The sequence below is a fragment of the Eubalaena glacialis genome, chromosome 7, assembly GCF_028564815.1.
Source record: "Eubalaena glacialis isolate mEubGla1 chromosome 7, mEubGla1.1.hap2.+ XY, whole genome shotgun sequence".
Classification (NCBI taxonomy): domain Eukaryota; kingdom Metazoa; phylum Chordata; class Mammalia; order Artiodactyla; family Balaenidae; genus Eubalaena; species Eubalaena glacialis.
Window position 1 is genome coordinate 89,128,467 of NC_083722.1, and position 25,737 is coordinate 89,154,203.

General features: G+C 39.2%; 1 protein-coding gene across 6 annotated transcripts in view; it reads left to right on the forward strand.

Moving 5' to 3' along the window:
• The window catches only part of SLC25A26 (solute carrier family 25 member 26), a 144,924-nt gene that overhangs the window by 24,195 nt on the left and 94,992 nt on the right, over positions 1-25,737 (forward strand). For 5 of the 6 annotated variants that reach the window (XR_009701624.1, XM_061197125.1, XM_061197126.1 and 2 more), the window contains 2 exons: positions 12,821-12,925; positions 14,067-14,114. The exons of the other annotated variant lie outside the window; for it this stretch is intronic. Coding sequence is in view for 4 of the 5 variants with exons in the window: in XM_061197125.1 (XP_061053108.1) it covers positions 12,821-12,925; positions 14,067-14,114 (153 nt within the window). In the remaining variant the exon portion in view is untranslated. The remainder of the gene's footprint in view (positions 1-12,820; positions 12,926-14,066; positions 14,115-25,737) is intronic. 6 annotated transcript variants of the gene reach the window in all.

A 25,737-nucleotide genomic window follows, 5' to 3' on the forward strand; every position in this document is an offset into this window, starting at 1 on the left:
CTGAAGTGCAGTGTCACTGTCAAGTCAGAAGGAAGCTTGCAGGAATGCTGCAGATGAAAATGCTTGTGTGTGTCAAGATGCACGGAGGCAGGAGGGTAGAGACAGTGCTAGGAAATTCGCTGTACAATTAGAAGCTGAAACCGAACTGTTAGATACACTCACACAGGCACTTTGCTTTCTGATGCATCTAAGCACGTGCCTCTCCCAAGGGGGCCTTTTGCCCTGTTCTCCTATCTGTTCATTTTCCGTTGTGCCTGGGAGCCTTTTTTTCACTTCAGAACATTAAGTACATAAGGCAGACAGACTTTGTAATTCCTTCTTAGGAATGCTAAATTATAAGAATTACACAAAGAATTTTCTATAGAATTGTGAAAAATAACTTCCTTTCCATTGCCTTTCCTTTTTATGTCCTTTCCCCACTTGGACCTCTTTGATTCCTTTTGTATCAGCTGCTTTTGTTCAGCTCCTCTTAGTTTCCTCCACCACTTTTGTTGTCCTTACCTGGCAGTGTGGATTTAGATCTTAAGACGGCCTAATGTGTTCTCGGCACTGAGGATAAAATGACAAGATACTGCCTTTAGAGACTTGCAGTCTAGACGTGCAGATGGGCATGTAAGTATGGAAGTACACTAAAGGGTTACAGGTATTTTAAGAAAAGTACAAGAACCTGAAGGGAAGTGGATTAGAGTGGGTGGATGGGTGTTGATTCAGGGAAGGCCTCAGAGAATAGGCTGTGTTTTGGAGGATGATTGTTAGGCGGCCGAGTACAAGGAGGGCTATTGAACTTAGGCAAAGCCCTTGTTAGACGCTTTCAAGCTCCATGTGGAGCACAGATGTGGCCGGGTCGTCCGGAGGGCCCCGCCTGCTGTGGTGAGGTTTTGGCTGTTACCCCTGAAGGGCTGCGCAGGAGAGCACCGCTGGTTGGTGTTGTAAGGACATCCTTTGGCAGCTGTGTGGAGGTGGGCGTGGTGTGTGAATGGAGGGGAGGAGACTATTCTAGAAATCCCGAGGAGAGAGAGATGACTGGAGCCTCCACTGAGGCAGGGCAGGGGATGCAGAGGGAGAAGGTGAGTTGATGAGAATCAAGGTGGAGGTTCTTCCTTTAAAAGCCCTTCTAGCAGCGTTCCTTCAGTGCCTCTTTCCTCGAGGGTGCCTGCGTCATCTCGTCGTGTGTCTGTGTTGTGTGCGTGCTTGAGCTTGCTGTCAGTCTCCTGAGCTCAGCTCAGAAGCACACCCCAGCCCTCCAGCTGTCCCGGCCCTCTGAGCCCGAGCTGACAGTGGAAAGGGGAGGAAGAGGAGGAGAGAGAGGGCAGGACCTGGCAGGACCCCCGTGCGGTGATGATGCTGCTGGTAGTCATTCATTAACGTACCCGCATGGGTGTGCTGAGAGGTTTTTCGCAGAGGCACTTGTCAAGGAGCAGCTTACCCACCGTCCCTCCACTTTCCTGATGGCTTCTTTCTCCAACGCATTTCAGACTGTTTTCTGTTGTGTGGACTTTTTCTCTCTGATGTGGTATGCAGCATTCCTTCAGGTGGTGTTGACTCATGACCTGGGCCAGTGCGTTTCATTGATCATCTTGTGTAGTTAGTGCATGGGAGGGAAGGGGAGCTCCGTGTTGGCTTTTTCTTTAAGAGCAGTGTCAGTTTATGCTACACAAATTAAGTTTAGCTTTATAGAAACAATGAGTATGATTTTCATGTAGGATGATGAAGCTGGAGAATCCAACTTAAACCACAAGAATGTTACTTGGTCAGTACCACCCCTACACTGTTAATGGAAAAACCGAATACTTCTCTCCAAGATGAAGTTAAGATTAACCGGTTCTGTGGGAGTCTGCACTTTGTCAGTGACAAAACTTTATTTTTTAACATATTATCTTGTTAAGAGTAGGGTTCTTGGTAGCATAATGAATTAAATGCCACTGTCACAAATTTGCTTTGGTTTGTAATTGAATACTTGTAGATATATGAGTGCCTATTATATATCTAGTGCTGTGATTGGTGCTAAGAAACAAAGAATAAGAAATTTTGACCCCTGTCCTTGAGGAGTGTATAAAGAAGTTGGATACATTTATTAAATAGGTAGAGAATATTTTGAGGACCTCTGAAAGGAGGCAGCTTTGGTCCTTTATGCAAGCTTACCAAGCTGTTGTTTTCCTTATCTTGAAAAGTCGGGTTAATGCTACCCCACTCACAGTTCCTGTAAAGCTTAAGTGATACAGCACTTCTAAAGTGCTCAGCCTAGCATCTGGTACATAAAGTGTTCATTAAGTGTTGGTTCTGGTCCCATGTCACACAAATTGCTGTTCGGAGCACATTTTTAGAATTTTATAGTTTTAGGAAGGCTGTCAGTTCAGAAAATGAAGAAATTGAAATTCAAAGAAGTTTAGTGCTGCACACAAGGTTTCCCAGCTGCTGTGGACGATAAAACACCATTGCAGAGTGAATAGTTAGACAAATATTAGACCTTCACTTTCTATTTTTTATGTCATCTTTTAAAAATGGCAGAACTGATGCACAACTGGAGATGGGAGGTATATTACTTGGGTAATGTTAAGAACTCAGATCACTCTGGGTTTCTTAAACTAATCAGACAAGGTCAGGATTCTAAAACTTGCCTTTGGTTACATTGGTGGGCAAAACAGCGGCCCCCTGAAGATGTCCTAGTCCCTGAAACCTGTGGCCATGTTACCTAGCATGGCAAAAGGGACTTTGCAGATGTGATTAAGTTGAGGATTTTGAGATGGGAAGATTTTTTTTTTGCATCATCCAGATGAGCCCAATGTAATCACAAGGCTCCTTATAAGAGGGAAGCGGGAGTGTCAGAGAGGTTTTAGGATGTTAAGCTGCTGGCTTGAAGATGGAGGCAGGGGCCACAAACCAAGGAATGCAGGGGGCTTCTAGAAGCCCCCTTGATTTTTGCTCCCTTAGACCCATTTTGGACTTCAGATCTCCAGAATTAGAATAGATGTTTGTTGTTTTAAGCCACTAATTATGTGGTAATTTGTTACAGCAGCAATAGGAAATTAGTGTAGTTAGCATTACAGTCTCCTCCATTTTCAGATTTTATATTCGTTGAAGTCTATAAATCCATCCATGAGACTTGTCATCAAATGTGAAATCATGGCCCCATTCTGTTACAGAAAGTTATAAAAGAGAAAAAGCCGTTTGAGGCTTACGTCTGGGTTCTGTAAAATTCTGTAAACAACTTCAAGACACAGGGCCTAAAAGATATAAATTATTTTTGTTGAGAAGACTATTAACTTTTTGTCTAGAGTCTGGATTATCAAGAATGTTAGTTTTGTCAGGAAAGAGAAGACCTATACTTAAAAAAAATTTTTTTTTCTTTCCATGCCTATTGGCTATTTGTATACGTGGAAAGAGTCTTATTTATAAGGAAGAAAGGCATGGTGAACTTATAACTCAGTATGAGTGGATAAAATGTAAACCCTAAGGAAGGTATATTTGGATTTAACAATTACTTTTTGCATTATTTTATCAACAGCTGTGATTCCATTTGTAACCAGCAGATGGCAGAATTGACAAACAGATGAACTGTTCACTTGTAGGGGTTTTGAATTTAAATGGTGGTGTAGAAAGATAATGTTAGGTGTTCTTAATTTGGAAACCTGCTTTCTAGAAAGAATTTTGGGAATGTGGAATAAAATACAAGTAAGTAAACTGTGCTTTTAAAAAAATTTTAGAGTGCCCTGAATTTTCATTCTCTCTCTCATTAACTTGCCACTTGGAGTTTACTCCGCAAAGTCTAAAGTAGCTTTACTTTGAATGTGATTAAACTTTGATTGGCTCTATTCAACTTACTTAAGTTTCTGTTGAACTAATTATAGAGTTGCTGGTTTAAACATGAAGATTTAGCTGATAATTAAACCTGGAACCTTTAAACTCATTAGCCGCATGTGAATATGATATACCTTTAATGAAAAATAATTCTGGATCAGTCTCCCAGGGCAATAAAAATAAAAGCAAAAATAAACAAATGGGACCTAATCAAACTTATAAGCTTTTGTACAGCAAAGGAAACCATAAAGAAAACAAAAAGACATCCTGTGGACTCAGAGAAAATATTTGCAAACAGTGTGACTGACAAAGAGCTTAATTTCCAAAATACACAAATAGTTGATACAGCTCAATAACAGAAAAACAAACAACCCAATCAAAAAATGGGCAGAAGACCTAAATAGACATTTCTCCAAAGAAGACATCCAGGTGGCCAATAGGCACATGAAAAGATGCTCGACATTGTAGTTTTGATTTGCATTTCTCTAATAATTAACAACGAGGTATCACCTCACACTGGTCAGAGTGGCCGTCATCAAAAAGTCTACAAACAATAAATGCTGCAGAGGGTGTGGAGAAAAGGGAACCCTCCTACACTGTTGGTAGAAATGTAAATTGGTATACCCACTATGGAAAACAGTATGGAGGTTCCTTAAAAAACTAAAAAAAAGAGTTGCCGTATGATCTAGCAATCCCACTCCTGGGCATATATCTGGAGAAAACTGTAATTGAAAAAGATACATGCATCCCAGTGTTCATAGCAACACTATTTACAGTACCCAAGACATGGAAGCAACCTAAATGTCCATGTCCATCGACAGATAAACAGATAAAGAAGATGTGGTGAGTATATATGCATATATATGTATATGCATATGTATGTATATGTACACACACACACACACACACACACAATGGAATATTACTCAGGCATAAAAAAGAATGAAATAATGCCATTTGTAGCAACATGGATGGACCTAGAGATTATCATACTAAGTAAAGTAAGTAAGAGAAAGACAAATATGATATTACTTATATGTGGAGAATCTAAAAAATGATACAGATGAACTTATTTACAAAACAGAAATTGACTCACAGACATAGAAAACAGACTTAGGGTTACCAAAGGGGAAACGGGGAGGGACAAATTAGGATTTTGGGATTAGCAGATACAAACTACTATACATAAAATAAACGACAAAGACCTACTGTATAGCAGAGGGAACTATATTCAATGTCTTGTAATAAACTATGATGGAAAATAAATATATATAAAATATGTAACAATCACTTTGCTGTACAAGAAACTAACACAACACTGTAAATCAACTATACTTCAATTAAAAAAAATTCTGGAGATGATAATCAAAAGATTTGGGTTTTACCCTTGCTCCCTAGGCCAAATAGTTCCCTGACCTTTGGTAACTTCTATCTCAGATTGATTTATATATTAAATACTGACATAATTAGCTTCTAATATGAGATGAATATTTATAGGCTGTTGATTAAGTTTCCTAAGGAAAAGTCTTAAGTTGGGTATTTTTTTGTGAGCTGTGTTGAAATAGTTGGGTAAAAGATACAGTGTTAATACAAGTTACTGTGGGTGATGTCCAGCAACTTTGAAGAGCATTTCAAGAGTGAGAGGATGGAAGTGAGACTGTAAATGGCTGGCAGGTGATGTGTGGAAGTCTGGAGCTTGGCTTGGGCAATGAATGAACCAGGGAGTTTAGCAGCATCTTTCTCTCTCTCTCTCTCCTCTCTGCCTTCACTCATTTTACAATACCTAATGTGAGGCCAGAGTTCACTGTGATTTTTTTTCCTTTCATACGGTTAGTCTTAGGACTTGTAGTTTTGCATCTTGGTGGTCAGTAAATACTAAAAGGAGACATTCTACTCTCCATTTCAAAAATGAAAACCATGTCAGAAAAGTTTTTATTTATGTTAAAGAAAGAAAAGTCTTAGTAGCAACTTTAATATTGTAATCATTCTCAGTTTAAAGTTCCTCAGATTTTTGGTATGTTAAATTCCACTGAGGTCAGTATTGCATTTTAATGCTGATTTAAAAAAGACTGGGGACATGTATTTTCTTTATGGAAAGCTTTATTTGTCTGTCTTTTGTTAGAACTTTAACATATACAACATTTTTGGGTTTAATGAAAATGTCATCCTCCCTGGGTCATGGATTCATACTGAACCCCGGACGTCTGAGGAAAGGATGCTCTGAAGAATGGCTTTACCCCAAGACCCACAGATGGCATTACCTTTATTTCCTTTCATAGGACCATGATACTATAACATGTTTTTGTTCCTGTGCAGTGATATACTCCGTGGCGGCTCAGATTCAAATCTAAGAAAGATCAGAGTTAATAGAAAACCAAATGGAAGGCAAGGGAGTTGCTGAAGGAAATAGAGGCATTACTTTGTGGCCTCTTACACCAAAATTGCCATGCCGGGGAAGTCAGGAAACCGTGCTGGGTGCTTTGTACCTCTTCTGTTAGATTGTTTTTCATCTGAGAACCTTTACAAAATTTCTCTTCTGCTGCTGTATTTTTAAGAAATGAAAATATAATGTAAGAACATGGAGGGTTATGAAGTATGAAGTTCTATAAATATTTATGCCAAGGCACCAAAGTGGACAGTTCCTATTTTCTTGACATATTGGGGTCATATTTCACTCTTGACCTCTTGAGTTGAAAAATACAAGGTGTTAGAGTACCCTTTTCTTTCTTTTCTTATTTATTTATTTTCATTTCTGTAATGAGTTTTAGATGCTGGGAGCTGCCCTGTAAGGTTCATGTAAGTTTCAGTGGACTTAATTTTCTATCCTGGTTTATTAGCATGGATTTAAAAGTTTACACTCTTACCAAAAGTAACATAATTTATACCCAGTTTTAGGCTTTAGTGGTAAGCTATTTAGTCTGTTTTGGGTGTGTGTGTTATTGTCACTAAATTAAAACTAAACGTTGTTTTTGTCAAGGCTAATAAGTAGGATTGCATCTAAAAGCATATTTTAAGTTAGTCCTTTGATTTTATTTTGTCCCTCACTTAAAATCTTTGGTGCATAACAAATGTTTTTGCCCTTTGAAATTATGTTAAAGAAACTTATGAAGTAATCATACATGTTCATTGTAGAGAATTTAGAAATTGCAAGTGGGCAGAAAAGAAGGAGAAACATCACCTGTAATCCAACTCTATTTTTTTTAGTCTTTTTATAACTATATATAAAGATAGTCTTTTCAGTTCAAAGAAGAAAATGTATTTTAAAAATTCTGGAGTATTGGTAAGGTATTTCTGTGGAAATGAGTAATTTTTGCATTTCCCCTCTTCTTGGGTAGTTTTATTTACTTTACATGAAATAATACCAAAAAATAGTAGATAAAATTTTGTCAAACCTAAATAAAGCTTGGAAAAAAATATACCAGAGCACTTCCTGTCCCCTCCCCCGTCCCAGTTGACTCCAGTTGATTAGTAAAATTAATGCATATTTTCTTTTTGCTCTCACAGTATTTATGTTTAGTAGGAGAGAAAGTAATATATTTAAAAAACTATATGGTATAAGTTAATACGTAAAAAATTTTCAGTTAAAATAGTTTTTTGGGGGGGAATGAGAATAGTGAGGAAATAGTTTATTTGGAGAATAAGGAGAATCTTTTGAGGTAAAAAAAGAGAAGGTATGATTGGAGAACATTAAGAATTTTAGAAATCAAAGCCTAAAAGGGTACCATAAAGATTTCTGGTCCAACAATGCGTGAGAGATCACTGACAAAGCTGGGGCCACAGTCTAGGTCTGAAGACCCTCACCCAGACCACTGCTCATTCCCTCCTGGAGTTGAGCCCTGAATGAAAAGCCCAGTTTAGATGCAGGATGGTACCCTATGCTGAGGGGCGGCACAGGCAAAGGGTGGTCATCCCAGCAGTGTAGGCATGTGCTTGGGCTCCTGGCTCTACCTTTTTCATACCCTCTGGGGTCTTCAGGTGTTATCCCATTTCTTTCTTAAATTGTCAATCTCTGCCTTGCTATTACCACTTTCCCCCATCCTATGTACAAATACTTACCATCCTAGATAAAACAAGACAAAGAACTTCCTTTAGCTATGAACCCATCTCTCCTAACGTCTCCACCAGCTTCCTGGTGTAGTTCTCTGCTTGCCCGCCTCCATCTCTGAATCACTTATGAATTCACCGTAATGGGTCTCGTGGCCCAGCCCTCCATTGAAACAATTCTTGGGAACTCCAGTAACCCTCATGTGTGCGCTGGTTGATACTCTTGACCTGTTGCTCCGCAAGAGACTTCTGGTCCCCTTGAAGATTGAGTAGCATTCTTGGTTGCTTTCAGTTGAAATTGATCTTGGCTAACCTGTGGGAAAAAAGGTTGGTTTTTGGAAAGTTGGCAGAGACTGTTAAGTTACTTTCTGCTTCTCCCTTGATTTGGTTTGGGTGGCAGTCTTCCTAACCCTTTGCTAGATCTACATATTCTCAGCCTTCCTAACAAGGGGTGGCCATGTCACACAATTGTGGCCAAGTGGACACCCACTAGGGGGCATCTGAAAAAAAAGAGGAGGCCCTTTCTTCTTGCCTGGAATCCAGTTGTGTGACAAGGTTACGCTGGAGGATATACAAGCCACGCTTCTCATGAGGCAGCAAGCCTGTGGCTGGAAAGCCAACATGCCAGCTTCGGCAGGGAGGAAAGAGAGAAAGAGCGTGGATTCTAGCTCACTTTGTAGAGGTTCTGCACTAAATGTTGAACTGCCTTTCACCACAGTACTTGTTAGGTGACATAATTAAATGTCATTTATTGCCCAAGCCACTAGTTGGTGTTCTGCTACTTATATCCAAAAAAAAAAAAAAAAAAGATGTTACTTGTGTAATTGACTCAGAACACTGTTTGATGGCTCTTAGAATAGATGGAAGACTGGAGAATGAGGGAAATGAATGGGAAGGGAGGCCATGGCAAGGACCACAACTAAGCCTGTACCTTAGGAACAGTGCAGTTAGGATGCTCCCTCCAGCACTGCCCGCTGACTGCCCCTGAACACTGGACCTTGGGTGCTACTGCTGTGATGAATGTTAACTATCCCAGTAGCCCCAGAACAGCACTGTCCAACAGAAATATCATGTAAGACACTGGTGTAATTTTACATTTTCTAGTAACCACATTAAAAAAAAGGTGAAAAAAACCAGCTGGATGATTTTAATACATTTTATCAAACCATACATATCCATAGTATGAATCTTTCAGCATGTAATCAGTATAAAAGGATTATTAATGGGGTGTTTTACATAATTTTCTCACAGTAACTTTTCGAAATCCTTTGTGTGTTTTGTATGTACAGCAGCTCTCAATTGTATTAGCACCTTTGCGAGTGCTCTGTAGCCTAGCGTGGCTAGTGGCCTGTGATTGGCCAGCATAACTCAAGATTCAGACCCCTGGGTGGGAGTATCTGATAAGTTAAGCCTAAATTGGTGACAAGGCCAGGGAGGAGAGTGACTGACACCCTTTGTTTTCTTGAGTTGGGAAACCTCTCACATATGAGAGTTGAAAACTGGGCAGCCACAGAAGACCACTGTTCACCATAGCGATTTCCTCCTTCTCATATGTCTGATCACTTCTTCTCTTTTCGTCTGCTCTGTAAGAGTGGGTGTTCCTTGGGCTTCCATTCTTGGCCTTTTGACCTTCCCTTTTTGCTCTTTATTTAGGTAATCTACTCTCTTGGTTCCAGCCATCACCTATATGCTGATGACTTCTATGTCTGTATCTCTAGCCTTGTTATTTTCTAGCTTTATAGTCAGATATTAATTTCTTGGATAGACACAGCCCCCTACATGTGCCACAGATTTCTCCTACTCAACATTTCCCAGAGTGAATTTATCCTTTTCGCTCTAAACTTGTTTTCCTCCTCTGCCCCCTGGTCTCATTTAATGGCACCACTATATTGTAGGAACATCTTACTCTCTCCCCACTCCTGACCTCTTATCAGTCACCAGGTCCTTTCATTTTACTCCTGACTCTTCCCTCAAACTTGAACCTTCTTCTCTGAGCCATATTCATTTCCTGGTATCTTCTGTAGAACTGTTGTAGCAGTCTCAGAGCTTGTGTCTTGCCTTCTTTTTGTCTTTGCTCGTTGCTTCTTATCTTTCTCTTCTCTCCCATCCTGCAACTCTTCTTCTACCTACTGCAGCCAGAGTGATGTCCCTAAAGCACAGGTTATCATTCCTCTGCCTAAACTTTGTGTGTATTTTATTTTATTTTTTTATTGAAGTATAGTTGATGTACTTATATGTTACAGGTGTACAATATAGTAGTTTACAACTTTTAAAGGTTATACTGCATTTATAGTTATTGTAAACTATTGGCTGTATTCCCTGTGTTGTACAATATATCTTTGTAGCTTATTTTATACGTACTAGTTTGTAACTCTTAATCCCCTCTCTATATTGCCCCTCCCCCGTTTCCTCTCCCCACTGGTAACTACTAGCTTATTATCTGTATCTGTGAGTCTGCTTCTTTTTCGTTACATTCACTAGTTTGTTGTATTTTGTAGATTCCACATCTAAGTGATACCATACGGTATTTGGCTTTCTCTGACTTATTTCGCTCAGCATAATGCCCTCCGAGTCCACGCATGTTGCTACAGATCCTCTGCCTCAACTGTTCCAGTTGCTCCCATTGTCTATGCAATGAAGTCCAAGCTCCTTGCATGGCATACAGGGCCTTCTTGGCCGTCTGTCCAGTCTTACTCCCCGTTACTCTTGACCTTAAACTTGAGGTTTTGGTGATATGGAGTGGCTTGGGTGGGTACACACTGTGGAATGCTAACTTGATATGGGATGGTTCTGTTACCCCTGAACACCCTGCTTTCGTATTGTGTGCTTTTCTGTTTCCACTCCCCATCATGCCCTTTTTACCTTTCTTGCCAGCTAATTCTTGCTCCTTTGGAAGGCTCTATGAAGGCATAATCTCTGGCAGTTTTCCCTCAGTCTGGAGGTTGGACTAAATACCCCTCCTCTTTGTTTGCTATGATACTTGTCTTTGCCTCTTTTTAATTTTACTCTGTTTCTTGCCATGTATCAATATTATTGACACTATTTATATGTGGCTGTGAGTTCTCTGAAGTCAGGGCACCATCTTAGTCTTCTTTACCAGGCAGTGTCTTGTGCAGTATCTGGCTCTACATGTTTTTGTTGAACTGAATCGGGTAAATTTGAAGGGAGACTGTGGGTGGAAAGATATATTGGCCCAAATTGTAGATATCGTTGCAGACAAAAGGCATTCAAATGTTTGATGAACGAAGAAAAAGAAAGTAAGTTATATTGTTTTGTAAGTCTTGTCAGTTTGGGGAGAAAAGTAACTTCAGGTAATTAATGCACTCCAACTGATATGTTATCCTAACCATATCAGTTGGAGTGCATCCACATAAAGTACTATTACTTTTGAGCTACTTTTCAGAGGTGATATGCCCTTGTTAGCTGACTCCATGACACCTAGAATCACATTACATGCCATCCCTATCCCTTGTTTCCTGGGGTTGCTGAGGCCTACATCTGCTCTGTGCCTACTCTGCTCTTACCAAGGCTAATACCAAAGAAGGATTTGCCAGTGTTTATACCTAGCGCAGGGGTTGGCAAACCATCACCTGTCTTTATAAATAAAGTTTTATTGGAACACAGTCACACCATTCACTTACACATTATTATCTATGGCTGCTTTTGTGTTCCCACAGCATGGTTGCACCGTTGTGACAGAGACCATTTGGCTTGCAAAGTCTAAAATATTTACTATTTGATCTTTTACATTAAAAGTTTGCTGATTTGTACCTTAGAACTACTTAATATTAGAAAGACAAAGCCTTATATAATATCCAAATTGGGTAGTAATCTCAAATTAGGAATCAGGAGACTCTTGAAAAGGGCAAACATCCTATTTGGTGGGATGGTTTTGTTAAATTTCTTGTTGTTGTTTCCATTTTGCTGCGTGTGTCACTGAAGATTGTCCACATTTCTTACTGTGCCTCAAATATATATATTTGTATATGAAATATATATTGTAAAAGTTTTAAAATTAATCTCCTTAACCATATACAAAATATTGAACACCAGAGTCAGGTGTGTGAATTCCAAATTGGAAAAAAAGTTTGTATCCTTGACAGGCTGCTTAGTGTATTGAGGCTTAAATACAGGACTTCCATTAAAACAGTTTAAAATATCAGTTTATATGTCTCCCACCCTGTCGCCTGCTGCCCTTTCCCCTGCCTTCTGTCTTTCAGTGGGCAGACCAGTTCTTTCCGGTTTGACCAGTTCTTAATATTTCTGAAGATAAGTGGGCTACTGAAGGCAGAGTCCTGGAAGTGTGAGGTTGAGTGGTGTGTAACTGACCCTGGCATGTCACCAAGGGTGATGTTACAATTGTTTGTTGACTAGTCGGGACCTACGTCAACTCAAATGCTGGAGCAGGGCCCGGGAGTGCCTGGAGTTACTCGTCAGCTGTTGGGTGGTGGGGAGGTCGGGGGGTGCTGTGGTTGGGAGCTGGTCGAGGCTGGGGGTGGGGCGGGATGGAGGGTTTGGGGTAACCAGCCGCTTTTCAGTCTTGCCTCTACTGATGTGTGTTACTCCAGTAAAGCTAAGGCCCTTTTGATTCATTCATTGAGCAAACATGTTTGATATGGCTGTCATGTGAACGCCACATGTCCTCATAGGTATTAGGAGTTCAGAATGAGTGCATGTGCTTCTTCCCGTCGAGTGGCTTATAGACAGATTTGTTTGGAGCAGTGAGGCAGGAGGTAGGAGGATCTACATGGGACCAGGGAGGAGAGGTTCTGTGATGGTAACACAATGCATGTCCAGTAATGCTCTAAGTGTTTTAGGTTAAAAAAAAAAATAACAAAACCGAAAAAAACACAACTTTTCGCATCTTGCACTGAGCCTGTACATTATGCTTTTGTTTAACTGTAATTTTTGCTTATGAAGCAATTTCCTTTTTCATAGCAGTTCTTTTTAAGGATATAATTAAATTTGTATATTTTAGGTTGCTTGCCTGATTCGAGTTCCTTCTGAAGTAGTTAAGCAGAGGGCACAGGTATCTGCTTCTTCAGGAACATTTCACATTTTCTCTAACATCTTATGTCAAGAGGTGAGAATATGTTTTTAAGCTCTCTTATTGAGAATATTGTATGATAGCTAATAGGAACACTGTGGCCCTCATCCTAGGAGCCTTAGAAGAGACCTTAAAGCTAAATTTATTGTGCAATTATAGCAACTTTTTATGCTAAGATTATCTTTGCCTTTCCATTGTTTTCAAAATTTTTAGTTTCATTTTTATTTCTTTTTCAAATTTCTAAACAACCGTACAACTAAGTGTGTGTCCTACATTGCAATAGTCTTATCATTCTTTTGGAATCAGATATGGAATAAATAGTGAATATGTAAAGTGAATAAAGATATTATATTAAAACTTCACTATAGAATTTGAGGACCCATGGAAGAGACCTGTGGTAATGGACTGATATTAGTGACCAACGTCGTAATGTTTATATAAAAATGTAATTCCTCTTGTACTGGTTCATGTTAACCTGTGGATCAAAAATCATGCGTGCTGGCCACGTCGCTAGAGACCAGTGAGCTGCTTTTCTTTATAGTTTGTACAGAAGCCCTTTTTTTTTAAAAAATGGAATCAGTCACATGAAAATTTCAGTGAGTCTGGGTTTTAGAAAAGTTTTATTCTTAATCCCTCTGTCACCTAGGTGAGCAGACATTGAGTGTTTAATTGTATGATTGAGATCAGTCCAGTAAAGGGTCCCTGTTGAATCGTCTGGATAGTTAAACAGATAAGTCAAGGCTTGTCTAGAGGTATCTCTCACTATTTAGAGATTATTCATGCATTTGTGACGTCTTATAATTGAAACTATAAAATATAGTTCTGTTCTTTTGTGAAAGGATAATTGGCATTATTTGTGCATTTGGTTTTGAAAATACGTTTATTTAAAGCTTCTCAAGTATTTTTTTTTTCAAGAGAAGAAATGTTGAAAATAAGTAAAGTTTAATTACTATGTAGTCAGCTTTATTATTAGAGATGTTCCCATTTTAAAGGGAGCTGATCTGAGCTTTATATACTTTAGGCCAGTTTAACAGCTTTAATCTCTTATAGAACTGTAGTCATTGTGAATATTTCAAAACTCAAACTTTAGAAAAGGTATATCTGCTTCATGCAGAATGTCATTTAGAAGTCTCTGCTATTCTAACTTTCTCAGGTCTTGGCTTTTTGTTTGTTTCAGGGCATCCAAGGATTGTATCGAGGCTACAAAAGCACTGTTTTAAGAGAGGTAACTAACTTAATTTCCAATATTGAGGTACAAAAGAATGATATGCTTTGTTTAGTAAATTTATTTGGAGAGACTGGTTTAAAAAATTACAAAGGGAAATCATGATCACTTTTTAAAACACTGTTTAGTCTTATCTTGGCTCTTACATCTGATGACTGGGTAGAATGGGTCTGCTGAAAGAGCAGCCCCAGTGGTCAGAAGGCCCATCCTAGAGCTTCAGTCTTATCATAGGTGGCTTCATGGCTGTGATAGCTAAGATATGAAGAAATAACTACTAAGGGTAAGATATCAAGTTAATTACTGTAATATACAGAATGAGTGAAAAATTGGTAAGGAAAGAAGCACTCTGGGAGACGTGTCCCAAACGTCTATTTTTATGTGAAAAATCATGCAGTTAGCTCTTGTCTTCCTGATAACAAAATATGATGAATTGGGAAGTTCAGTCTGGACTGGAGAGCTGACCCTTCCCGTGACTTGCAGTGCAGTGTGCCCCCAGAGCAAGCCTTCCAGTTCCGAAATTCTGTGGTTCAGTATGTGGTCAATGTCTTCTTTTTTTGGTTGAAAAAGCAAAGTGATTTTAGTGCATATATTACTGCAGGAAGCATGTTTTAATTTTTGGCTCATATAGAGGAGGCTATTTTGAAGTTTTTTTTTTTTTTTTAATTTATTTGTTTTGGCTGCGTTGGGTCTTTGTTGCTGCGCACGGGCTTTCTCTAGTTGCGGCGAGCGGGGGCTACACTTCATTGCGGTGCGTGGGCTTCTCATTGCGGTGGCTTCTCTTGTTGCAGAGCACGGGCTCTAGGCGCACGGGCTTCAGTAGTTGTGGCACGCGGCCTCAGTAGTTGTGGCTCGCGGGCTCTAGAGCGCAGGCTCAGTAGTTGTGGCACACGGGCTTAGTTGCTCTGCGGCATGTGGGATCTTCCCGGACCAGGGCTCGAACCCGTGTCCCCTGTATTGGCAGGCGGATTCTTAACCACTGTGCCACCAGGGAAGCCCTATTTTGAAGTTTAAAAGTTGATTTATAGATAACTGGGATATGGGATATAAGAGAATTCTTTGGTTTGGGACATAAGTTTTTTGTTTTTTTTTAGTGAGTTTAAATCCTAGGGGTTTTTTGTTTTTTTAGCTTTTTGACATATAATTGACAAATAGAATTGTGAGGCATTCCTAGTGTACAGTGTGATGATTTGATATAGGTATACATTGTGAAAAGGATTAGGACATAATTTTCTATTAAAATACAGAAGAGATTCTGCATACCTCTGCTCTGAATCCTTGTTTTCTGTTTGGATTTCCCTTGGATGCTAAAACATTCTCATTTATAAAAATGAGTTTAATTTAAATAAATATTGTCATAATTAGCAGAATATTGAAATCTTTGAAATCTGATTTTATTCCCAGGTAGTCTTTTTGTTTGTTTTGTTTGTTTGCTTGTTTGTTGTTAGTATAGATTACAGTCTTTATGAAACACCAGCACTGTTGCATGTTATTTAAAGCTTTGATTTCCACAAAGTAATAACCTTTAGTGTAGTGTGCTGTAGTTGATGTATATCTTTGAAAAACTTCTTCTGAAGGCAGACTGAATGTTTCAAAATTAGTTATTTGTGTGAAGATGACTTCTGCCTTTCAAAATACCACCTGCACTGTATCTTCATTCTGTACTTATTTTCCCACTCACTAAACACGTGTTATTTACTCAGGTTTCACCTGGGTGAGGGGAAAAAATGGGGGGCAATAAACCTTTTTTTACTTTTCTGAGAAATGCTGAATAAATGAATGTATTTACATGCCAGAGAATACTGGTTATGCATACAAACAAATAGATAAAACACATGGTTACAACTGCATTCTATTCTTTTAAAAATTTGTTTTGACATATGTCACACTAGTAATTAATTTCTAGGCTGCATTTCTTGCAAAAAGTGTGCCCCTAGTGAGATGACTTTGTTTACTCAAGATGGCAGTGCTTTTTTGGAAATTTAATTGGGGTCTTCTGCATTATGCATTTTCATAAAAATATTCTTCAGAACTGATTTTAGTTGAAATATTGCTTTTGTACAGATTCTCTCATAGAATGAGAGAAGAGTTACTGCTAAATGAAACATCGCTTCTTTTCAAAATGAGAAAAATAAGAAGTGATGTATCTGCTTTAAACAAAATTTTTACATTATAAATAGTTTCAATTCTTACATCGTTCTGACACCAATACCAAATCTTTTCGCCAAGAGCTTGTTTGATTGTTTCAATAAGAAAATACATTGAAGCTTTAGTGAGAGTCACCAGGAAACTCATACATTTATTCTGTGTACAATTTTTTCTTTAAAATAGTTTTATCTCCCTCGCAGTAGCCCATTAGAATGAGATTGAAGTTTGAATCCATGCGTTATAAGATAGATTATGTGTGTTCTTTAGATTTTGTGAATGCTGTCACATGGTTTTTACTGCATTTGATTTTTGTGGAGATTGTATGCTTATCCCTTATGGTCTCCTAAATTATTTTAGTTACTGTGACTTTTAGATGGAGTCCAAGCAAGGTGAACCGATTATACTCTTTACCTCACCCTTTCAGTATTCATTTACCTCATGATCTAGGCCAAATTAGATGTGGCCAAGCATTGTGGGGCAGTACGGTTATTCCAGGAAGATGGAAACAGGGAGCAAAATCACAGCTGCTTTCATAGCCAGGCTAATTTCAGAGGGTCCCTTGTCCCGAAAGTTCTATGGAGAGCAGCCTCACGACCTTGGATGTGAATTAGAAAGAAAGCAGAGAAAGGCAAGTCGTTTCCAAAAAAAGTAGGAATAAGTTAGGTTCAGCGAATGCATTATTTTTTTTTTAGTTTATTTATTTTTTATTTTTGGCTGCACTGGGTCTCTGTTGCTGCACCTGGGCTTTTCTCTAGTTGAGGCGAACGGGGGCTACTCTTTGCTGCAGTGCACTGGCTTCTCATTGCGGTGGCCTCCCTTGTTGCGGAGCGCCGGCTCTAGAGCGCAGGCTCAGTAGTTGTGGAGCAAGGACCTAGCTGCTCCGTGGCATGTGGGATCTTCCTGGACCCCTGCATTGGCAGGCGGATTCCCAACCACTGCGCCACCAGGGAAGCCCCTCAGCAAATGCATTTTATCTACACATTCTACACGGCAGTCGTTTTAAGAGTGCCTGCTGTGTCTTGGGCACCACGCAGAACACTTCTGCCCTAAAGGATTCATATTCTGGTGGGGAAGGAAACGGGGGGCAGACACTTTACAGGGTAGTGTAATAGGGCTGAAATGACACGTATATCCAAGATGCAGCAGAGGTTATAGAGGAAGCAGTGCTTGAGTGGTACTCAGTATTCATTGCATTAATAAAAATTAAGTCTGGACTTAATTCTTGAAGAGGTGTCACTTAGAAGTAGTCCAGGAGACAGGAAGATGTAACAACACATACAAAGGCCCAAGGGTGTGAAGGAACATGCGTTGTGTGTACCTTGCTTATCGAAGCAGAATTGGGGTTTTCACGCCCAGAGAAGAGGCAGGAGTGATTTCCCTCTACCTCAAGCCGACGCTTCAAAAAAGCACTCACCCAAGTGGGGTATTTGCCAGGAGGAATGGTTGACCCTCTCACCCCAGCCGAATGTTTGCCAGGGACCTGGAATCAAGCACATGGGAAAAGCCCTCGCAAGAGCCTGACGTATGTCCCCTGGAGTTTGGAGGATAAATTACTGGTTTTTAACTATTATCTGCAACGAATCTCACAGTGAGATGCTGTTGGAGCGGCCTTACTGGCAGGATGTTGCCATTTTGGTTATGAGTAACTCCTGGCTTCTTTTTGGTAGATGAGTGTAGCAACTGAAGAGATCTGAGATAGGTGAGAATTATCTCCCCCTCTCACCCTGATTTTGCTCCCAGGCTTCTGTAACGCAAGTCTCCCACCAAATTCTGTAACACATGCAATCAAAATCAAGCACTCGGGCGGGCCAGAACAAGTCATTCATCCTGTTCTGTGAATTCACTGAAGCCCTCAGTCTGTCCCTTTAGGTGCAACGTTCCCCACTCTGACTGCAAAGTTCACTCGCAAGTTCCAAACCCAGTTTCCCTTATTGTCTATTTCAGGCAGTGAGAATTTTCCCTAATCTAGTGGCTGGAAACAGGAACCTTTAGGAATCAAGCCTTAAGATTCATCCTTCAAATCCTCTTTCCCAGCTCTGTTATCATTTCCTTTCCCCCAAGGTCTTCATGTTATATAAGTCTCTTGTGTGTTTTTCCAGAGCTACCCTATCCTAGGTGTTCAGCATCTTATTTGCTTTTTAACCAAAATATTTTAGAGATCATTTTATATCACTTTATAAGGGGCACACTTTTTTATGATTGTGTAGGACTCCATTGTACGAAGGGATCATTGTGCCACCACTTCCTCATTGGTGGGTAGGACAGACATGCTACAATGAATAATACTGTTCCTGTGTCATTTCATACATGGTTGAGAATGTTTGTAGGTTAGATGCTGAAAAGTGGAATTTCTTGGTTAGGGGTGTGTGGGCATTTGTAATTTTGATGCAAATCGCCAAATTGCCCTTCGCAGAAGTACCAGTCGACCCTTTTGCCCACAGTGTGGGAGCTCTCTGTTGACCCCTGCCTCACCAATGGTACTAGCAATCTCAGAGGTGAAAAATGATCTCACTGTAATTTTAATTTTAAGTGAGACTGGGCGTATGAACATATATCTGAGAACAATTTTCTTCCTTTACTGTGAACTGATGGTTTGAAATTATATTGAAGTTATGGTGAGAATTAAATGAAGAGATCCATATGAAGTGCTTTCTATAGACCCTGACACATAGGATGTGTTCAAAGTATGTTAACTATGATTAATAGTACTCTTGGTAACTGAAAGAGCTTTTGACAGGAAATGACATCTCAGTGTGGAATGCCAGTGTCTCACCAGCTGTCTGCTCTTGGCAAGTTACTTAACCTCTCTGAGCCGTTTGCCCCTCTGTGCTAGAAACTTTGTGTCAGTTGTTCTTGCTGCAGTCTCATGAAGGAGGTATTGCAGCAATATGGTCTGCTAGGACCAGAGATGAAGAAAGCTGCCTCTAGGCTGTCAGGTTCTTGAACAGGGATGCAACCTTGATCTGTCTGCATGTAAATGTGTGAATGCCATTTCATGATGATGAATAACAATAGTTGTGTTTGAACTAGAGGCTGGCTAACTGTTACTGCTTAAAAAGCTTCTCAGCTACAGTTGGAGAGTGTTTTATCCAAATGTCTTGTAGAATGGAATCGTTTATTCAATTAACAGATTGCAACCTGCAACTGATTCTGTGTTCGCTGGCTACTTCTGTAGGAAAACAACCTATTGGTTATAATAATGTACAGTTACCCTAATTGATAGTTGAACCGATCAAAATTACTAACATAAATGGGTTGGAAAATTTTTTATGATTATTCTCTTTTGGGTCACATTGGTAATTTACTGGAATTTTTTCTCCAGATAAGATTACCCACTGAGAGGAAGGCTTTCTTTTTAAGATTGCAATACTTGAATGTTTTCTGTTGAAAATATTTTCGTGCAACTGTAGTTAGAATTATTACTTATTTACCATTCTTAAGCCTGTGTACTAGTTTCTGCTTTCATGATGGAAAAGAAAAAGAAGTGTTCTCTGATGAGAATTTTCCTGCTTGTATCAATGCTCTGTATCTTTGTGTGTCTTTGTATGAAATTGTTTCCTTGGCATTATCTCTTCCTTTCCTTTTTGGTTTGTCTTTACATTTTTTAAAATTAATTAATTAATTAATTTTGGCTGCGTTGGGTCTTCGTTGCTGCATGCGGGCTATCTCTAGTTGCCGGGGGCGGGGGCTACTCTTCGTTGCGGTGCGTGGGCTTCTTATGGCGGTGGCTTTTCTGGTTGCGGAGCACGGGCTCTAGGCGCGCGGGCTCGGTAATCGTGGCTCGTGGGCTCTAGAGCTCAGGCTCAGTAGTTGTGGCGCACGGGCTTAGTTGCTCCGCGGCATGTGGGATCTTCCCGGACCAGGGCTCGAACCAGTGTCCCCTTGCATCGGCAGGTGCATTCTTAACCACTGCGCCACCAGGGAAGCCCCTGTCTTTTCATTTCAGTTTTGTCTGTCTATGTGTAATTACGCCTGCTCTTCCCAGACAGTATGTGTTACCCTTGAAGACAGTAATTGGATTTTGACCTCTTTGTAGTATGCACAGGCTCTGCAGTAACATCTTCCACAAGCTCAGCGCTCAGTAAATATTCGTTGCTTTTTTCATTCCTTTAAGTTTGATCGTCTTTCATTCAGATGCTGTTAGACACTGTGACCGTTTCAAAGTGCAGGGGGAGCTCTACGGGGTTTGGAGTTATGCTGGGTGGGGGTCAGCCTCTGACACGCTACATTGTAAGGTATTCGCATTAGACAGGTGACGAAGTACCAAAGAGTGTACCCTTTTCTGAGATTTCCATCTTCTTAAACCTGGAAAAAATAGTTTTTATAAGCCTGATTTCATTAGAAAAGTAATTAATTCCCTTTTTTTTCTGTATATCTTAGTAATTCACTATAAAGGGAAAAAAAGGTTGTAAATCTTTCCAAACTTTTAATGTGAAATCATTTTTCAGTTAAAGTCCAATGCAAACATATTGAACCTTGTTTTAATCCTACATAATTCATTTTATTAACTATGACCAAATAGAACATCTGTTAAAATTCCATAATGTTAGCTTCATGGGAAAAGAAAAAAATCTGTTTGCTCTTGGAATTTGTCCATTGTTTTATTGTTCAGGCTTTCAGTAAATGTGTTATAAGACATTCTTATTAATGGGAATATTAAACAAATGAAAATGAAATATTGCCTTTAATCACAAGCGGTTTATAAAATGTCAGCTAATTGCATTTACTTTATTATAACTTTACTGTAGAGATGGTCTGTGAGGAATGCACGATACTTCATTCTTTAATCCAAAGAACATAAAATTATTACTCCTCAAATATGGATTTTAGCCTACAGTTTTTCATCATCTCTTAAATAAACAAACATTTTTAGAAAGAACAATTTAGTAAAATTATCTTAATGTGGAAAAATTGCTTTAGCCGTTTAGTGCATATTTTCTCATGTTTTGTTTACATAAAACCAGCTGCTATTTACTTTTCTCATTCTTTGGACAGATTTCATTTTGCACTGTACAGTTTTGAAAAGGCTACATATTTCCATTGTTGCGTGTTGGCTATGTTGTCTAGAAGAGATACCAGTTCCTGTGTGTAGGGTTTACTGAGAAGTAAATCAATAGCATGAATCTTCAGTGTAAACGTATAGGAAAGCTGTTGGATAAAGGTGGAAACTGTCTTTTAATTCTTTTTAGATGTTAACATCATACACCATGATGTTGAAGTAGCTTTGTCTAGGATGTTCCTTTGTGTTTTTCATCTCATGTGAAATATCCTGTCCCTTCATATTTGTGTGTTAATTTAGATGGCAGATGGGCTGTAAATAACAAAATCTGACTACAGTGGCTGAACTAAATACAGTTTAGTATTTTTTTTTTTTCTCACTCTGTAACAGGAAATCTGGAGATGGTCCCTCTAAGGCTGGTGTACTGGTTACATGAGGGCATGAAGATGCAGGCCCTTTCATTCTGCTTGGGGAACCTTAATACTCTGGCTAAATTACTCATGGTTACAAAATGGCTGCTGTACTTTCTGGCGTCACGGCCCCTTTCCAAGTATGAAGAAGTGGGAAAGGCAGGAGGAATTATCTGTCAGTCTGTTTACTTGGAAAGCAAAGCTTTCTTGGGCCAGGTGTCTAAAGCTCTCCTGAGTTGCATGGGGATTGAGAAGTTGAATATGTATGCAGCTTTTCAGTGTGGTAGGTAAAGGCTGGCAAAGAGGGGCTTGGGACTGCAGTTACTGAGTCACCACCCTACAGTGTCTGCTGTGTTTTATCTGTTCAAGTCCTTCTAGTTCAACCTCAATTCCTTCCCAAAGGAAACCATTTCATACACTGCTGACTTAAGCACCATAGTTGGGGACCCTGTTGTTCATATCCAGAGCACTTGTCTAGACTACAATTATTTGGACATTTAATTCTACTCTGTAAATTTTGATGTCTGTTCTTATTCTTTTCCCGCCACCTTTGCCCTTGTGGGAACAGTGTGGAAGCTCTTCTTTAAAAATCATTTGTCAGTCTCTTTGTAATCATTATTCTGAAAATGGAATTTATTTCAAAGTTACTTACTTTTTTATACTGTTTTGATTTTAAAGATCTCAGAATACCTGTATTGATATACTATATGTAGACACTTTCCTTAAAAAAATATGTAAATCACAATTGAAATAATAGCTAATGCTTACCAAATATTTACAATGTTTCAGTCACTGTGCTAAGTTCTTAGCATGCATTATTTCACATAACCCAAAACATGATCCCTGCTTTGTGGAAACTGAGGCTTAGTAAGGCTGTGGTTTGTCCAGAGTCTTTTTCCTTTTTTTTTTTTTTTTAACGATTTCTCCATTTATACACTACCAATTAATTAATTAATTAATTGGCTGCATCAGGTCTTGGTTGCAGCACGTGGGATCTTTCATTGCGGGGTGTGCGGGCTTTCCTCTAGTTGTGGCGCGTGGGCTTAGTTGTCCTGCGGCATGTGGGATCGTAGTTTCCTGATCAGGGGTTGAACCGGCGTCCCCTGCGTTGCAAGGTGGATTCTTTTTTTTTTTTAAATAATTTGGGATCTTTTATTTATTTATTTATTTATTTATTTATTTATTTATTTATTTATTTATTTATGGCTGTGTTGGGTCTTCGTTTCTGTGCGAGGGCTTTCTCTAATTGCGGCAAGCAGGGGCCACTCTTCATCGCGGTGCGCGGGCCTCTCACTATCGCGGCCTCTCCTGTTGCGGAGCACAGGCTCCAGACGCGCAGGCTCAGTAATTGTGGCTCACGGGCCTAGTTGCTCTGCGGCATGTGGGATCTTCCCAGACCAGGGCTCGAACCTGTGTCCCCTGCATTGGCAGGCAGATTCTCAACCACTGCGCCACCAGGGAAGCCCGCAAGGTGGATTCTTAACCACTGGACCACCAGGGAAGTCCCTCGTCCAGAGTCTTACATCCAGTAAGGGAGGAAACCAAGGACTTGAGAGCCCGTGATATTAGCCCCCATGGTGAGGTATATAGTTTGCATTTTATACGCAGACAAATTTTTCGGGAGAGGAAAATATATGTTTAAAATTCATAGTCCATATTTATATCTTTCTCATTTTTGAAACTTTCAGTAGACATTAGTGCCAGGAGTTTGGGGAAAATAAGTTCTCAGCAACTAGAAGTCTCTATGACATTAAAAGAAAAGTTAATCAGAGGACATAAACAAAAGGAGATAGAGATATTCATGGAGAACAATGGCTTTTAAGTGCCTTTTATCCCAAATGTTTGCATGATTTGTTCTTATCATTCAGGTGTTAGTTCACATGTCCCTTCTCTGAGGGGCCTACTTTGACCACTCTAGCTAACATACACCTGCCAAAACCCCGATCGCTCACTTGGTACCCTAGCAAGTACCATTATCTGAAATTATCTTCACTTTTTGTTTATAAATTTATTTCCTGCGTTCCTCCGATAGAATATACACACTTTGAGGGCAAGTGCTTCTTGCCTGTTTTGTTCCCTTCTATTAATCCAACACCTAGAAGATTCCTTGACATACAGCACACTCAGAAAATATTTAATGAACAAACCAAGGACTTAATCACACTTTTCAGAAGTAGACTAGTTGTAAGTACTTAGATATTTAAAATCTCCAACAGATGCTCAGGCCTAAGATGCATTTGGCAAGAATTATGGAGTCAGTCCTCACTTAATTCCCAGGCAAGTTAGTGGTTTTCTGCCATCTCAACTTTCTGCACTTCCAGTGAGCTTAATTTTCTCCTTGTCTCTTCTTATCATATTTCCTGGTATTCTTGTGCCTTCCACAAATAGCCCTTATTTTAATTTTGTCATTTCTTGTTAGGGGTTGCTCCAATGAATATTTTATATATGTAAAACACTTTTTGAAATGACATATGAAAATAGTAAACAACTTATTCATGAAGAAAATCTTTTATCAGTTACGTGCAAACTATGTCCTATGAACACTGGGTAAAAATCACTCTTGAGAGTCTTCGGATTGTGTACTATGTTATCGTCTGAGCAAACACCATCCTATAAGAGGTATTAAGAAAGAAACTATATGTATTAAGAAAACCAAATGTGAAGGTAAAATCTAGAATGTTTATGTATGAATAAAGGATTGTGGTTGCAGGGAGTCATTTAAAAGAGCTATTGAAAATGGGTTTTACTATCTGGTAGCACATTACCCTGGGGTTATATAATGATAACAGTTACAGTTTGAATTCTGATCATGTATAATACTTTACTTGTATTTTTCTAATCTTCAGATAAAACTGTAAGATATTAACCTTTTTGTTTGTTTGTTTGTTTTAAAATTGATCAGTAGCCTGAGCTTGGAAAAGCAAGCTAGTTAGTATATGTAGTATATGGCAGGTCTGGAAGCAGAGGCCCAGCCTATGTGATTCTAAAGCCTGTGTTTCTGGTTACTCTTTGCTTCCTGCTCATGTTTTGCAGATAAATTCACTATTCATTGCGCTCAGAATTTTTCAGTAAATTGTGTGAAAACCAAGTGGTAGTATATCTGTGAGACTTGGACCACATCTGTTAACTTGAAGTGGAGCGCAATTTCTGAGTGTTAGAGGATTCGAAACGATAGAAATGGAGCCGTCTATATAGGCAGCACACAGTGAACTAACTGTGCTTCTGAATTAGGCAGTAATATTGATTTCAACATCTTCTTTCCTCTAGCCTTTGTGAAGTTTGCTTAATGCTTTGACTGATTTTAGCCTTCTGTCCTCTTTTGTTTCCTGAGCTTTCGCATATATTCTGAGAAATAACCCAATAGATGGGAAAGAGTTGATAATCTTTGGCATTGAAATGGTTTTGGTACTTAGCCAAATAATTAACAGATAATTTGTTGACTAGTGGAGAAGCAGAAATTGATGAGAGGGTATTTCTTTTCCTTTGTGAAAACACTCTGCTTTTTGTTATTGAATTTGTTGATGCAGAGGTTGCGTTATAGAAATGGCACACTAGAGGGCACACAATGTCTGTGTTTTAAATGTTGGTGGCAGAAACTTTAGTGTGCCTGAACCTCGAAGCTCTTGAGTTGATTGCTTGGCATTTTTTAAAAGTGGTTCGAATTAAAAAATAAAAAAACAAAGCTTAATAAATAGTACTTTCCAATCCAAGGTTCCTGAATAATATTATTTTATTTAATCCATACGTACTTCATTATGCATCTGTCAAATACAAGAACCAATAGGTATATTTAATGTACTAAAAATGAATATCACAGTCTTAAAGTATTCCCCTCAAGCTATTTTTTTAAAGCTGTTTTTCAATTACAACTGTAATTTCACATTTGGAAGAACTGGCAGGCACTACTGTATTCAAGTGATGAAGGGTAGTATCACCAGTAATAAGATATATTGACATCATACACCCCCAATATGATGCACAATATCACTTCTTTGTTCTTCTTGCCAAAAAAATACATAATCTCTGATCATGATAAAACATCTGACATACCCAAATTGAGGGACATTGT